The 14,357-nt window shown below is 43.3% G+C and overlaps 1 protein-coding gene across 3 annotated transcripts in view; it reads right to left on the bottom strand.

Annotated features, from left to right (window-relative positions):
* ttc27 (tetratricopeptide repeat domain 27) overlaps positions 1-13,330 on the bottom strand; it is a 73,808-nt gene extending 60,478 nt beyond the window's left edge. For all 3 annotated transcript variants that reach the window (XM_076076680.1, XM_076076681.1, XM_076076682.1), the window contains exon 1: positions 13,052-13,330. In XM_076076680.1, the coding sequence (XP_075932795.1) occupies positions 13,052-13,142 (91 nt within the window). In that variant the 5' untranslated portion in view covers positions 13,143-13,330. The remainder of the gene's footprint in view (positions 1-13,051) is intronic.
* Positions 13,331-14,357: the final 1,027 nt, after the last annotated feature.

Here is a 14,357-nt window from a genome sequence, read left to right as displayed (position 1 = left end):
GCACTGAATTTGATGAATTTACTGTTTATCGGGCCACAAATTACAACTTGTGAGAATACTTTGCAAACTGAAAAAATAAAAACAGTGGACTCTGGAGAGAGGTGAGGAATTGACCTTGCAAGATTAGGACTGAATTAAAACCGTAGATGGTGTTTTGAGCCATTTTCAACCATACAATGCGGATTACTATAAATTTGGTAAAAATGTGAACAATAACACCACCAATGATGCATTTCATCAAAGTACAGTTACCGTATTTTCCGCACTATAAGGCGCACTTAAAAGCCTTTCATTTTCTCAAAAAACGACAGTGCGCCTTGTAATCCGGAGCGCCTTATATATGGATCAATTGGTTAATTGGTTGATCCATACTGGTTGTACACGGCGCTCTGTCAAAATGTTTCAGTACGACTGGTAAACTACAAAGCCGCACCGCGGTAAACACCGGTACTGTGCTTACTCCTAGTCCAACACCACTTGTGTGTATAAAGACCCCAAAATGGCACCTTTCAAGAGACACGCTTACGACGCTATTCTATTCTATGCGCCTTATAATCCGGTGCGCCCTATATATAAAAACAGTTCTAAAATAGGCCATTCATTGAAGGTGCGCCTTATAATCCGGTGCGCTTTATAGTGCGGAAAATACGGTATATCCTTTAGTCCTGCTTAAAAAGATGCATTTAAGTGTGCAGTTACTCTTTAAATAAACAACCAAAACAGTGAAGCTAAGCTACGATGGTGGACCAAAATGTTGCTTAATTGCTTGCCCACCCAATCCGTGAAACTCGAAAATCAAATGCTTACATTTAGAGATGAGTGGTGTAAAAAATGCAGACGCAGGAAAAACAATACCAAAGTTAAATGCAATAGAAGAAATCTCAGAAAACAACGAGGACGACGCAGCATGGAAAACTCCTGACCACACTGAGGCAGTGCTAGCTGGACTAGCTAACAATAGCAGAGACATAAGACATCTCAAGAGCTCCGAGACAAGCTAACAATATTCAAAGATGAAGTCAAGCAGAACTGAAGCTTAGGTGGGCAAACCACTTGCAAGTGAAGATAATGAGCCAGACGCTAAATTAAATAACTGAACTTTAAGCGAGGTCACAGAGAAATTATACAATCTCCAGGGATCCAAACGAGGTAGGGCACAATGGACGGAAAAGTTAAGCGCGCCTCTGAGTTGATAAGTCATAGCCGATGCGTTTAATTTATTAGTTAGTTTATGTTTTTTCATGCTGAATGTCTTATTTCTAAGAAAATTATGAGCCCATCTCTGGTAAACACAAGATTTAAAGTGATGCTTTTGCATGATTCTTTGTGAAGAAACTTTTACAAATCTGTCTGTTGGAGCCAAAAATGGTATTATAAATACGACTGTATTTCTTTATGTGTACATTGGGTGGCGCTGTATTCCTGTCCGGGGCTCGGGTATATAGGTCCTGAAATCGCTGTGTTTGTCAGGTGTTTGACCCCGGAAGGGCAAAAGGTTTTGACCGCGATACTATACACATTTTACTGCATCGTGAGAAAGAGTGGCTTTCTGTACATTGTTCCACGACGAAAATAAATGTTCTATCGATCAGCAAACAAAGGTCTCTGTGATGTGTCAAAAGCACCACACCTCACAGATAGTTTAGCATAGCCTACCGCAAGCGCGTCAACCAGGCTACTCCGAGGGAGGAGCACCTCAGGAGCTTACAGCCACACGACTGGGCTTCTTTAACATTAGTCAAAACCTGGTGCCAACGTTGGAACTTTGTGTGGAAAACATCGGCAGCCGTGGAGTATTCCAGCACGACGAGGGCTGCTCGGATCGGTTCGGGTCTCTGGCAAAGGTTGGAGGACGGAGCTAACGCGGCCGTGGAGCATCGGACCACCGGATCATCGCCCGACGCCAAATGCACAGAGAGGTATGCGTAGCGCTACTCTGTTTATGGCCATTTACATTGTGTGCACACATAACTTGGCATAAACCCAATGCATTGGTTGCCGAAGCGTGCGGACAAGAACAATATACTTTGCATTTGACATTTTGACAATTTATCATGGAGAGCCGCGAGGCGGCGTTGGACGAAACTACCGGGACTGGTGTGCTAACTGAGGGTAAACCCAGCACTATGACTGGTGGTGTTGAAACGCAAACCCGTGTAGTTAAGCTCACTACAAAAGCGCTTGCTAACAAATTAGAAACGTTGCAAAATGGTAGAAAAGTTAAACTAAATAAAGCAGCCACCATAAGAAAATCAATACAATATTTATTGTCTGGGGATGATAAAACACAGGTATCAAATGTTCTTGGAGGATTGATTGAGGTGTGTGATGAAGCAAAATGCATGCATGAATCTCTGTTGGGTTTACTACCGTGTGATGAGAGGGAAAAACATGAAACATGGTTTAAAGCAAAAATGCTGTCTAATGGTGAATGTATTGCTGCTACAAAACTGTGGGTTTCATCCAATGAAGGTACTGTGTATGAAAATGGTAATGTTGAGGACGGTATTAATCCAAATGACAGTGTTTCTAATGCTGGTAGTAAACGTTCAAGTCAAAGGAGTAATAAAAGTGGTAACTCCAGTACCACGTCCTCTGCACGGATAAAGGTGGAGGCAAGTAGAGCCGCACTTATCGCCCGCACATCAGCTTTAAAAGAAAGACATGCGTTGGAGGAGCAGGAGCAACAGCTGAGGAGGAAAAGAGAGCAGCTTGATTTGGAAACCGAACTAGCTGCTTTCAATGCTATGTTGGCAGTATATCAGGCCTCTGATCGGAAAAGTTGTTCTCAAGGACCCTCAGATGGTATGGCTTCCTATTTCGAACGGGAGAAAAGGAAAAAGGAATCTGTCAACTGCTTAAACCCTATGGCAAAGGAATACAAACCGGAGGGAAAATCAAAGACACAAAACGACTTGACAGAATGGCTGTTACAACCTGATAACCCACGATCAACGGATGTGCGACCAAAGGAAACTGAGCAATGGGTTAAAGCTGCTCCGCAACATCAATGCAGCCCCAAGGAACAACAGCAGGAAAATAATATACTGGGAACGCATCAGTTTCAGTACCAATTGACGAAGGCTCAGTCAGAGGAAGAAAGGCATTCTACAAACCACCATCAAATCAGTCTAAATCCGCCTGGAGATATACTTGCCATCATGCACAGGCAAAATGACATAACAGCAGCTCTGGTGCACCAGCAGCATTCATCATCACTGCCACCACGACAAATTCCCACATTTGAAGGGGACCCTCTCCAGTACAGAGCCTTTATCAAAGCCTTCGAACAAGGAGTAGAGAAAAAGGCAGGAAGAGCAGATTGTTTATACTATTTGGAACAATTTACAGGAGGACAGCCAAGAGAACTGGTGCGCAGCTGCCAGCATATGGCTCCGGAGCGTGGCTATGCAGTGGCTAAGGGACTTCTCCAGGAACACTTTGGAAATCAGTATAAAATTGCAGCTGCATACATGGAAAAGGCTTTGGCATGGCAAACGATAAAATCTGAGGATGGCAAAGCACTTCAAGCCTATGCTTTATTCTTGCGTGGCTGCTGCAATGTCATGGAGGAGCTCCAGTACATGCAAGAACTGGATATGCCTGTACACATGAGAGCCATTATATCAAAGTTACCATTCAAAATGAGGGAGCAATGGAGGACCATAGCTCATGGCATTATAGAGACAACTGACCACAGAGCTCACTTCATGGATCTAGTCACATTCATTGAGCGTCGTGTCAGAATTCTTTCTGACCCTCTGTTTGGTGACATACAGGACCCATCAACCAGTGTTACTGGGACAAGGACTTATGACAGGTTTAAATCCCAGCCCAGCAACAGAGTGAGGGGAAATATTGTTGCTACTACAGTAACCTCTATGGACTGGCCTGAGGAAGCTAGGGAACCAACATCAGATACAGGGAAAGCCGAAAAGGCTGGATGCCTGTGCTGTGCCCATAATCACCCATTGGAGGAGTGCAAACAGTTCAAAGGAAGGAAGCACAAGGAAAAAATTGACTTTCTGAAGGAACAGGGAGCTTGCTTTGCATGCTTGTGTGTTGGTCACATGAGCCGGGACTGCGAAAGGCGCTTGTCTTGCGAAGTTTGTGGTAAAAATCATCCCACCGTGCTTCATATCAAAAGGCAAATAACAGCTTTGGAACAGTTAAAGGAACCATCTACTGACCAGCCAACTTCACTGAAAACATGTGGACATACAGGGGCTGGTAAGGACCATTGTGTTCTATCGATTCTCCCTGTAAAGGTGAAATCTGCAAAAGGAAATCACATTATCAAAACGTATGCCTTCCTGGATCCTGGTAGTTCAGCTACATTCTGCTCCGAACATCTAATGCAGAAGCTGAATATTACAGGCAAAAGAACCAACTTTTTGCTACAGACAATGGGGCAGGAAGCAGTTGTTCCAGCGTACACCTTGAGTGGTTTGGAGATATCTGGTCTGGACAGTGATGAATTTTATACTTTACCAGATGTTCTAACCCAGAGAAACATGCCAGTCACTGCTGATAACATGGTGACTCCTGAAGAACTCACTAACTGGTCGTATTTGTCAAAAGTACACATCCCAAGCATAAAGGCAAGCGTGGACCTTTTGATTGGAACTGATGCTCCCAAGATATTGGAACCTTGGGAGGTCATCAACAGCCGTGGAAATGGCCCGTACGCTATCAGGACAGTGCTAGGATGGGTTGTTAGTGGTCCGCTGAATGGAAACAGTGGTGCTTTAGGGGCAAAGACTTCCTCTGCTACGGTGAACAGGATAACTGTTTGCAAATTGGAACAAATGCTGACCAATCAGTACAACCATGAATTCAATGAAAAGGCTGAGGAAAAGGAAATGTCCAGAGAAGACCTCAAGTTTCTGGAAACCATGGAGCGCTCATCAGTACTTCAGGATGGGAAATATTGTTTGAAGTTGCCCTTCAGGAACCAAGAGGTCTATCTGCCCAATAACTTTGCTGTGGCTAAACAAAGGATTCAGGGTTTGAGAAAAAGATTTCTTAACAATAAATATTTACACCAGGAGTATGCAGGGTACATGAATACGCTCATCAGTAAGGCCTATGCAGAGCAAGTGCCTCCGCAAGAACTGCATTGCGAGAAAGGGAAGGTGTGGTACATTCCCCATCATGGCGTCCACCATCCAAAGAAGGGATCCCTCCGAGTGGTGTTCGACTGTGGAGCCACGTTCCAAGGAGCATCATTGAATAGCGAACTCTTGCAGGGTCCTAACCTCACCAGCTCACTCCTTGGCGTCCTTACTCGTTTCAGACGGGAACCTGTTGCATTCATGGGTGACATTCAAGCCATGTTCCACCAGGTGAAGGTGGCTGAAGAGGACAGAGATTTTCTTCGTTTTCTCTGGTGGCCAGATGGAGATGTCACGAAGGACCTGGTTGAATATAGAATGACTGTACACCTCTTTGGGGCTGTGTCATCGCCCAGTTGTGCAAGCTATGCATTGAGAAAAACTGCTGAGGATAACCAGTCTGAGTTTGCGACTGAAGTATCACAATCTGTCAAGCAGAATTTCTACGTGGATGACTGTTTGAAGAGCTCAGCTACTGAAGGAGAAGCTATCCGGATGATAAGAGATCTCATTGCTCTGTGTCGAAAGGTGAGCTTGAGGTCAGACAATGGTACCAACTTCATTGGGGCAGAAAGAGAGCTAAAGGAGTCACTCACTGCTTTGAATCATGATCGGATTCAGGGAGTCCTGTCACAAGTTGGAATTCGTTGGAGTTTTAACCCACCAGCAGGTTCACACCATGGTGGGGTGTGGGAACGGTTGATCCGCCTGGTGAGAAGGGTTCTCAGCTCCGTTATACGTCAGCAGAGCTTGGATGATGATGGGCTTCATACAGTGTTCTGTGAAGCGGAGGCTATTTTGAATGATCGTCCAATTACCAAGCTCTCTGATGATCTCAATGACCTGGAACCGCTCACGCCTAATCATCTACTTCTCCTGAAGGGTAAACCAGCTTTGCCACCTGGAGTGTTCGAGCCTCATGACCAATATGGAAGAAGACGATGGAGGCAGGTGCAGTACCTCTCAGATCTTTTCTGGAAGAGATGGGTGAGGGAGTACTTACCCTTGCTCCAAGAAAGACAAAAATGGAACCAGAGGAAAAGGAGTTTGGTCGCTGGAGATATCGTGGTAATCATGGATCCTTCAGCTCCTCGTGGTTCATGGCCACTGGGCAAGGTTCTGGAAGTTTTTTCGGACAAAAAGGGACTAGTGCGTTCGGTGAGATTACAGACCAAATCTAACATTCTTGAAAGGCCAGTCACAAAACTATCTTTGCTACAGGGAGTGTAAATTGATTTGTCTGTAATGCACTTGGTCATAACTTAACATTTTGGCTCCTTTGTTGTATTTTGTTTGAATTGTTATGTCTGTCTGGGTTAACAATTAGGGGCCGGTGTGTTGGAGCCAAAATTGGTATTATAAATACGACTGTATTTCTTTATGTGTACATTGGGTGGCGCTGTATTCCTGTCCGGGGCTCGGGTATATAGGTCCTGAAATCGCTGTGTTTGTCAGGTGTTTGACCCCGGAAGGGCAAAAGGTTTTGACCGCGATACTATACACATTTTACTGCATCGTGAGAAAGAGTGGCTTTCTGTACATTGTTCCACGACGAAAATAAATGTTCTATCGATCAGCAAACAAAGGTCTCTGTGATGTGTCAAAAGCACCACACCTCACAGATAGTTTAGCATAGCCTACCGCAAGCGCGTCAACCAGGCTACTCCGAGGGAGGAGCACCTCAGGAGCTTACAGCCACACGACTGGGCTTCTTTAACACTGTCAATTAAATTTACTAATCTGTCAGTCAAAGAATTTCTTTGGTTGAGCACAGCCCTAGAAAAGTTACAAGAATACCAAAGGAGATCCTAAAGTGAATCATTTGCCAGAAGAGGAAACATGGCTCCAAGACAAGCAGGTTACACTTCAGTGAAAGAGATGCTGGAAAAACTGAAAAAGGAGAAATTGTGTATGTATATTTAAGCTACTCAGCGAAGAGTAAAATCAACTTTAACATGGATCCATTCCTACACATTGGATTAATGGGACGGTGAAATTAAGACCGTGACCCACTGTTGGATTATTTTAATATTTTGTTGATGAACCAGTTACTCTGATAAACATATAAGCACTAGGGCTGTGCAAGAAATATCGATATAGCTTACTATTGCGATATGTTTTTTTAAACGACAGTGTAAAATATGCCCGCGACTATAGATACTTTTTTTTTTTTATCCCGTTTTAAACGGATTAAAATGTCCTTTAAATTGAATCCGTGTGTCTAACAACCTCCTCTTCCTCTCCTGTAACGCTAGATGTAGCTGCTCATTCCCTTCAAAGCTCAGGCCAGTGACCTCCCGGCCTGTCACACGATCCGGCCAAAATCACAACATGGCGCCTCACAAGCAAGCAGCCGTATACTGTAGAGCGGCGGGATGTGATCCCTAATCAGTCCTGCCGACACATGATGGATGTAGCAGTGTGGTGTCCAATATTTACAAAGAGGTGACAAAATGTGGGAAAACATGGCTCCCCCTGCAGAGAAAGTAGCTCTGACGTGCGATATGTGAACGACTAGACCACCGATTCGAATGTTACGATTACATCACCACGGGAGCCGGACAGGCAGTAACATCACAGTTACACTGAAAACTGAATCTTAAGAGAAACAAAATACAGTTAGCACAGTGTGTAAAGCTACCATTAGTCTCAACCCTCTTGAAAGGGACTTCACACAGTCACTCAAGTAGTAAGGTAAATACTGAGTAATAAGTGTAGGATCAGAGGGGCAGATGTATCAGATCACAATGCCTTATTTTATCTAGAAAAATACCGCAGTAACACATCCTGCACAAATGTTTCAAATTAAAAGTCTTTCAGTGACTCAATAAAGGCAGGGTTGGTAGCATTGACCAACCAACAAGAGTATGCTAAAAAGAAAAAAGCAGCTAAATCTAGCAAGAAAGTCACCAACAACTAACATGGCTATTGTTCGTAGTCACAGCTGTTAGGATAGCAGCTCGTGGAAGAATCGGGTGGCGAGAAATGAGTGTACAGTCAAAATACGTGCAAACAGGCAGGTAGGTGGAGAGGCAGGTAGCCTGTCCAATCATTGCATCATATTATATTTTCTTTGTCCAAGTATTTGATTCATTGATTGCCATCTGGATGTAATGAGAACAAAGACATCAAAAATGTTTCCCAGTTGACTTTTACTGTGAAAAATCAGCAGGAAGTTTAGAGTTGCATGATAGCTTCACTGTGAGAAAAACAGCAAAGTGGAAAAGAAATAATCAATGATTGAAAATAGTATCTGTCAAAAAAGAGAGACTCAGAGAAGCAGAGGGGTGATGTGGTTGCATAATGGAACCTTGACAATGTGACACGTGAATACACTTAACCACTGTCATTTTCCTGGCAGAAAGTGCATCAAGGATCATTATCATCTAAACCTACCATGTCAACTTAGAAGCAAAATGGAATTACAAATACGCAGTTTTTTTCAACTCTATAGCCCAATATAAGGAAGGTCATGGACCAGAGCAGATAGAGACAATCATTCACCAGGTCTGTCAGCTGAAGAGGAAAAAAATAAGCTACATTTACCATAAACTGTTCTCTTTAAGCAATACAAGAACTCACAGCTGCAGGCAATCATGAGAACGAGATCTTAAAACTGGAATCACTGATCACCAATGGAAAACAATGATGTTAAATAGCAAAACAATATGTAGTAATTACAAATCCCAAAAAATGGATTTTATTGGAGAGAAATATGCCGAAATCATACTAAGAGGTTTTGCAACCGTGGGATCCAAGTGACTCAGTGAAGGAAGAAAGTCCACAATATTTTGTTTGTCACTGTGTGGTATGTTGCGTGCTGTTCTGTTTGTGAGTGGCATGTCGCACTCCTGTGTAAACTGAAAATAAAAAGATTGAAAGAAAGAAGCAAAATGGAGATTTGCTTTCCGGTTGGTTTTTTTCCACTGGTATTCTTGTCAGAGAGGAAAAGTCTCTAAAACAGCTTGCAGATGATCACAGGACCACTAAACTCTTGATTAAACCCACACTAATGAAATTCATTCAAGTCATCAAGGCTGTGTGCGCCACCCCACCTATTCAGAGGGAGCCACGACTGTGACCATATGCAGTGTTCAGTTGAAAACTTGCTTGTGCTCAGTATAGAAATTGCCTGTCAGATATTCCTCATCGTTGGTCTTGGATCTGTATTGCCGCTCAGCACTGTACACTTTTGCAGATTCTATTCACCGTTGCCTTATGAACTGCAGCTCATTGCTGGAATGTTTGTGAATTATGTACCAATTTGAGGGCCTCTTGTTTTCTTTAATTGCTGCATTGGCAGACCTGAAGAGAAGCTGAAATGTCATTAAGCATGTGGCCGTACCTCAGGCTTTCATTTCCCCCCTCATGAAGCCAGAGCCCTCCCTTCTCACCATGCTGTTATGGCAGCCCCTCAGTTTATTAGATCGCCGCTGAGATGAAAGTCTCCACACCTCCATTACAACACCAGGCACACTGCTATTGCGTATTAAAGCAAAGAATACAGTTAAAGGTTGAGTCTGTGATTCTGGAAAAATACTTAATTTAACTCAAAACCCCAAAAAAACACCCATTCCTCTTCTCAGTGCTCTTTCAGAAGCCCCCTCAGCTCCCAAATTCATGGACGTGCATTGCCATGGCAACTACAGTAGTCCATCTACTACTGAGCAATTTGGTAGAATCCGGAGCGTCCACTGCCTGTGGGTAAGTAGTACACAAACAGTATCCTAAACACAATGGAGTAGACTTTACGGCCCATTATAACGAAACCCTAATAGTCTGAAAACTGTCCCACTGGACTGAAAGTCCATTTGTCCAATGGACCGAAATCCTAAAAACAAACACCCATTGTTCCAAAAATACACATTCTCTGTGCAACAAACAGAAGCACGTGGTTAATTACTATGCAGACGCCATGACCCGTCACTGCCTCCGATTGGCTTCATACTAGAGACGTGGGGGTTGGCGTTATATCTGCGGGCATCACGGATAATCTGCAGTTCGGGTCGTAAATGTTGACATTCTGATTAATAGCGGATGGGTGGATAAAATAATACATCATTAAAGAGGAAACAATAAATTACATTATCTAAAATGTGAACTACTGTGGAGCAGAGCTCTGCATATTTACACATGAGGGACAGCAGCATAACTTCACTGATCACACCAAAAGCTAAAAGTTAAGTGTTATCATATTGTTCTTTTAGATATAACGAGTATCGCTTATAACAGGCTTATAACAGGCCAAGCAGGCCTGTTGCCTGCTTGGCCTGTTGCCACCGCGACCCGACCCCGGATAAGCGGAGGAAAATGGATGGATGGAGTATCGCTTAAACCTGCATATATGCAGACAACGCCAACTAGACTCATTTAAACCCAAATAATAAACATCATATCTAAGGCATATCATGTATGGCTTGCTATGACGTCATCCTGATTTCACCACTTAATCCTCTGCACAGGAAAACAACACCAAGGCTGGGAACTGGCCAATAAATGTTTTTATATTTACGAGTTTTCTCATCTCGGTTATTTCTCACAGGGAGGTTAAAAAGACTGTTTTTGACCACAGTTCTCTCTCCTCTGTCAAGTTCATAACTACAGTCAGTTTTGCTGCTTCAAAGTCCCACAATATTTGCTGCATGCTTGGAAATGTTCACAATTCTGAAACCAGCCTCTTTAATCATTGAAGTAAATTATTAAAGAGAACGCTCATTCATCACTACAATACTTACATTAAAGGGCAACATAGCCAACAGGGATTGGTAGAGGGGGAGTGAAATGTGCATGTCTCTAAACATGTACTAGCTAGTCAGATCCGGAGAAGGGCAGGTCATGCCTTCTGCATAACAATTAGCCATGTGCTTCTGTTCGTTGCAGTGGTCTTGGAGAGTTCAGGGTTAGTGCAGAATTTACCCTTCGACCCGCTACCACTGCCTTTAGCGCAAATTTTTAAGAAACTAGAGCTATCTGAAAGTAGCACAAGTGTCACTTTGAGTTTCCGTCAGAGCAATGAAAGGGTCAATAACTTATGCAATAGTTTTATGACTTTCTGCTTTTGCGTCTAAAAAGCATAAGGAGTTTTGGCTCCGGTTTGTTTTTTCCTTGTCCCGTTGATCGGCACATCTGGGTGATGCCGTTGATAGTGCTTTACGCATGTTGGATGTGTTCCTATTTACATAGCCAACAGTCATGGAGCAGCGTAGACACAGCGTCCTTGTCTTATGCACAACACAATATATATTTATCATTTTTAGTATGCGTGTTTCACTATGTTTACATTTTTTATTTCCTTCATCTGTTAACCCATAGAATCCTGCAAGAACCATTTCATGTTAATTCCTTTGCTCAGACTGCACAAACAGTACAAGACTAATAAATGCAAATGCAGATCCCACTTGTTGTGATTGCATAAAAAGGTTTGTATTTTTACTCAGATTTTCTGTGGTGTGTTCTTTATACTGTGACAGTTTTCCTGAACTTAGAATGAAAACAATGGCAATATATTCCCTTGCTTACAGTATCTTAATATATTTAATCGCAACCCCTGTATAAAGATACGCATCGTATCGGCAGATTCTTGCCAACAGCCTAACTTCAGACATGCAGCTGACGTACCGCACTAAAATCAGTTAGATTAGTTAGCTCGCTCTGACTGGACAGCCACAATAACGAGCCACCGCTCTCATCTACCTCCATGTAGATCCTAAGAATTTGACCTCGTATTAAATTGCGTTTGTGAACGGATCAGCCAAACCACCTCTGAAGGTGGTCAGGGACACATTGGTACCAAATTGAACACAAGTGAAGTTGCGCTTTCGATGTGGAAGCACATGTCAATTGTCGTACAAGCAGTAGCCTTTTCTGTTCACATCGGCTGTTGTTCAATGGTTTTGCTGTCAAACTGGATAGTTCGGCCATAACCTATAACTCCATCTGACCACTGACGGATTGCTCCAGTTCAACTAAATGCACATTTACTGCCCGGTTAGACAATAGAAACACGAGGTCCCGTTACAGCCACTGGGTCCTGCTTGAGAAGAGACGGTCTGACAGCGCACCCTTTAACTCAAGTGACATAATAGACAAACGGGCTGTGAAAACATGTCACACTTGAGACAGAGAGGGCACTAGTTTGACGGCGCATTGTAGAATATAGTGAGGACTACCGCTGTGGTCATTCTGCCAGCCACGCCGAAGCTCCGGCTCACTACCCGGCTCCAGCTCCGCTAGATAATGTTGACTGAGGTGAGTGCGACGCGGCTTGGCAGCAGGTGAAGGGAAAGAAGACGTCACGCCAGACTCCGGCAGTAAGTAAGGTGCCTCGTTTGTCGGCTCACAGTCATGCAAAACGCCGTAACAGGATTGTCCATGCAGCTAGCTAGCTCTCAGGCTAAACATCTGTTAGCAATAGCGCAATCTGAATTTCCCTCTAAACTCCATCTCGGTGTTGAGAAGATTGAGAAAATGGGGCGAACTAAAGTTAAGGTTAGCTAATGTGAATTAAACAAGTTTACATTTTATTTAAATAACCATAAACCCACGAAGGGTGTGCATGACGAATGGAAACGACAATCACAACATTGCACATTGATATTAACACAAAAATGAATGGGGTCTGGCACACACGAGATATCGGCACGTATCGTTGCTGATAGCTCTAGCAGTTATGAAATTCACATGAATTCATTCTAACTGTAGCGAGCTGCGGCCACAGCTTTCCTTACCATGACATTTAAAACACTTAGATTACCAGAAACAGCTAAACCAGTGTCGTGTACACGCATCACCTCTTTACCGCTGCGATTAACGTTAAATGTCACACTTTGCTTAAGCGACTACAACTTGCCAGTATAGCCATTTTAAAGCACCCATCAGATAATAGGATCTGCTCTTGATTGTGTGGTGAAATAATAAAAGGCAGCCTCGTGTCTCACCTGCAGTATTGAAAACATTCTGCTTCCATTCCGTTGCCTCGCTGGGTGTTAAAAAGCCTCGGAGGACGGGGATCTCTACGTCCAGCTGCATCGCTAGCGCCTCTGGTTCCCGCTAAAGTGAAGTGAAAGCTGCTGCCTTCAGTCTGGACGGTCCTAGATCAGAGCCAGCGATTAATCGTTTTCTTAATGAGCCAAGTAGGTGTTTCTCAGTCAGAGATACAATGTTTATTTCCACACATGTGGCGCAAGTGGCATCAGTGAGCAGCCATGACAGATACGCATTGCATTGTGGGAGAATTAATCAAACGAAGATTGCGCAGGCTGTGCTGGGTTTTTTCAAAGTTCAGGCAGGAAGCTCTTGATGTAGATGGGGACGCAATGTTGTATAACCAATACAAGCATGTTAACTGCACTTACTGTTGGCTCTATTTAATGGCATATAATCGCATTTAATAACAGTTAGTGGCCATTATAGTCAAGAACAGATCAATGCAGTTTGTCGGTGTTACTGTACTGATAGTGTTACATCCTGTTTTATTTTGGTGTTTCCTGTTGAGCCCTCTAGGTTGATCGCTTGATTGGCGGGCCTCTGCTGTGCTGTGTCTGTAACGGCAGGCCCTTTTGTACTGCTCCCTCTCTCTCCACCCTGCTGCAGCAGCATCTTGGTATTTGTTTTTTATTTATTAATAAAACTCTGATCAGATGTTCTGGAGTTTTCCATCTCAGGGTTAGTCAACTCAGAGTTCAGGGTTAAGGTCAGAGTTTGTTAAACCTGCTTTCGGAAATGGGGCCCAGGCTTCCAGAGGCTTATTACAGTAGACATAAAAGATGATACATTAAGAATTCTTTAAAATTATAATCCTTGAGATTTTCATGAAATTAAACCCTGTTTTTGATATTATGTAAATGGTTGGCGTTTGCCTGGTTCCAGACCTTTGAATGCAACAACTCCAGTTCGAGTCGATCGATTCCCCCCATGGAAAGTGGAGCCAATGTCAGATTGAGGATGGAAACAGAGTGTAACAAGTTGACATTTCTGTTTGATACCAGGCAAGGTCTGCGTTTTTCCATGATATAAAATCCTGGGTCATGGGTCATGCTTTCAGTCTGTAAGCCTGTCGAACACTTTGGCCCAAGGCAAGATGTTTCAATAACTTCTGCTGATTTCCCTAAAGGTTGGTATATTTGTGCATCCCAGAAGATACTGACTTTGATTACAAAGGGCCTCATGCAAGAACCCTCCTTACAAAGATAAACCTTAAGTGGTTTGTATGAGTGATTTAGGAGAACTTGCTGCACTCATAAA

The sequence above is a fragment of the Anarhichas minor genome, unplaced genomic scaffold (genome assembly GCF_050575085.1).
Source record: "Anarhichas minor isolate MPS153535 unplaced genomic scaffold, ASM5057508v1 ptg000058l, whole genome shotgun sequence".
NCBI lineage: Eukaryota > Metazoa > Chordata > Actinopteri > Perciformes > Anarhichadidae > Anarhichas > Anarhichas minor.
Note: the sequence above shows the minus strand (reverse complement) of the source record. Positions and strands in the feature narration are given on the sequence as shown.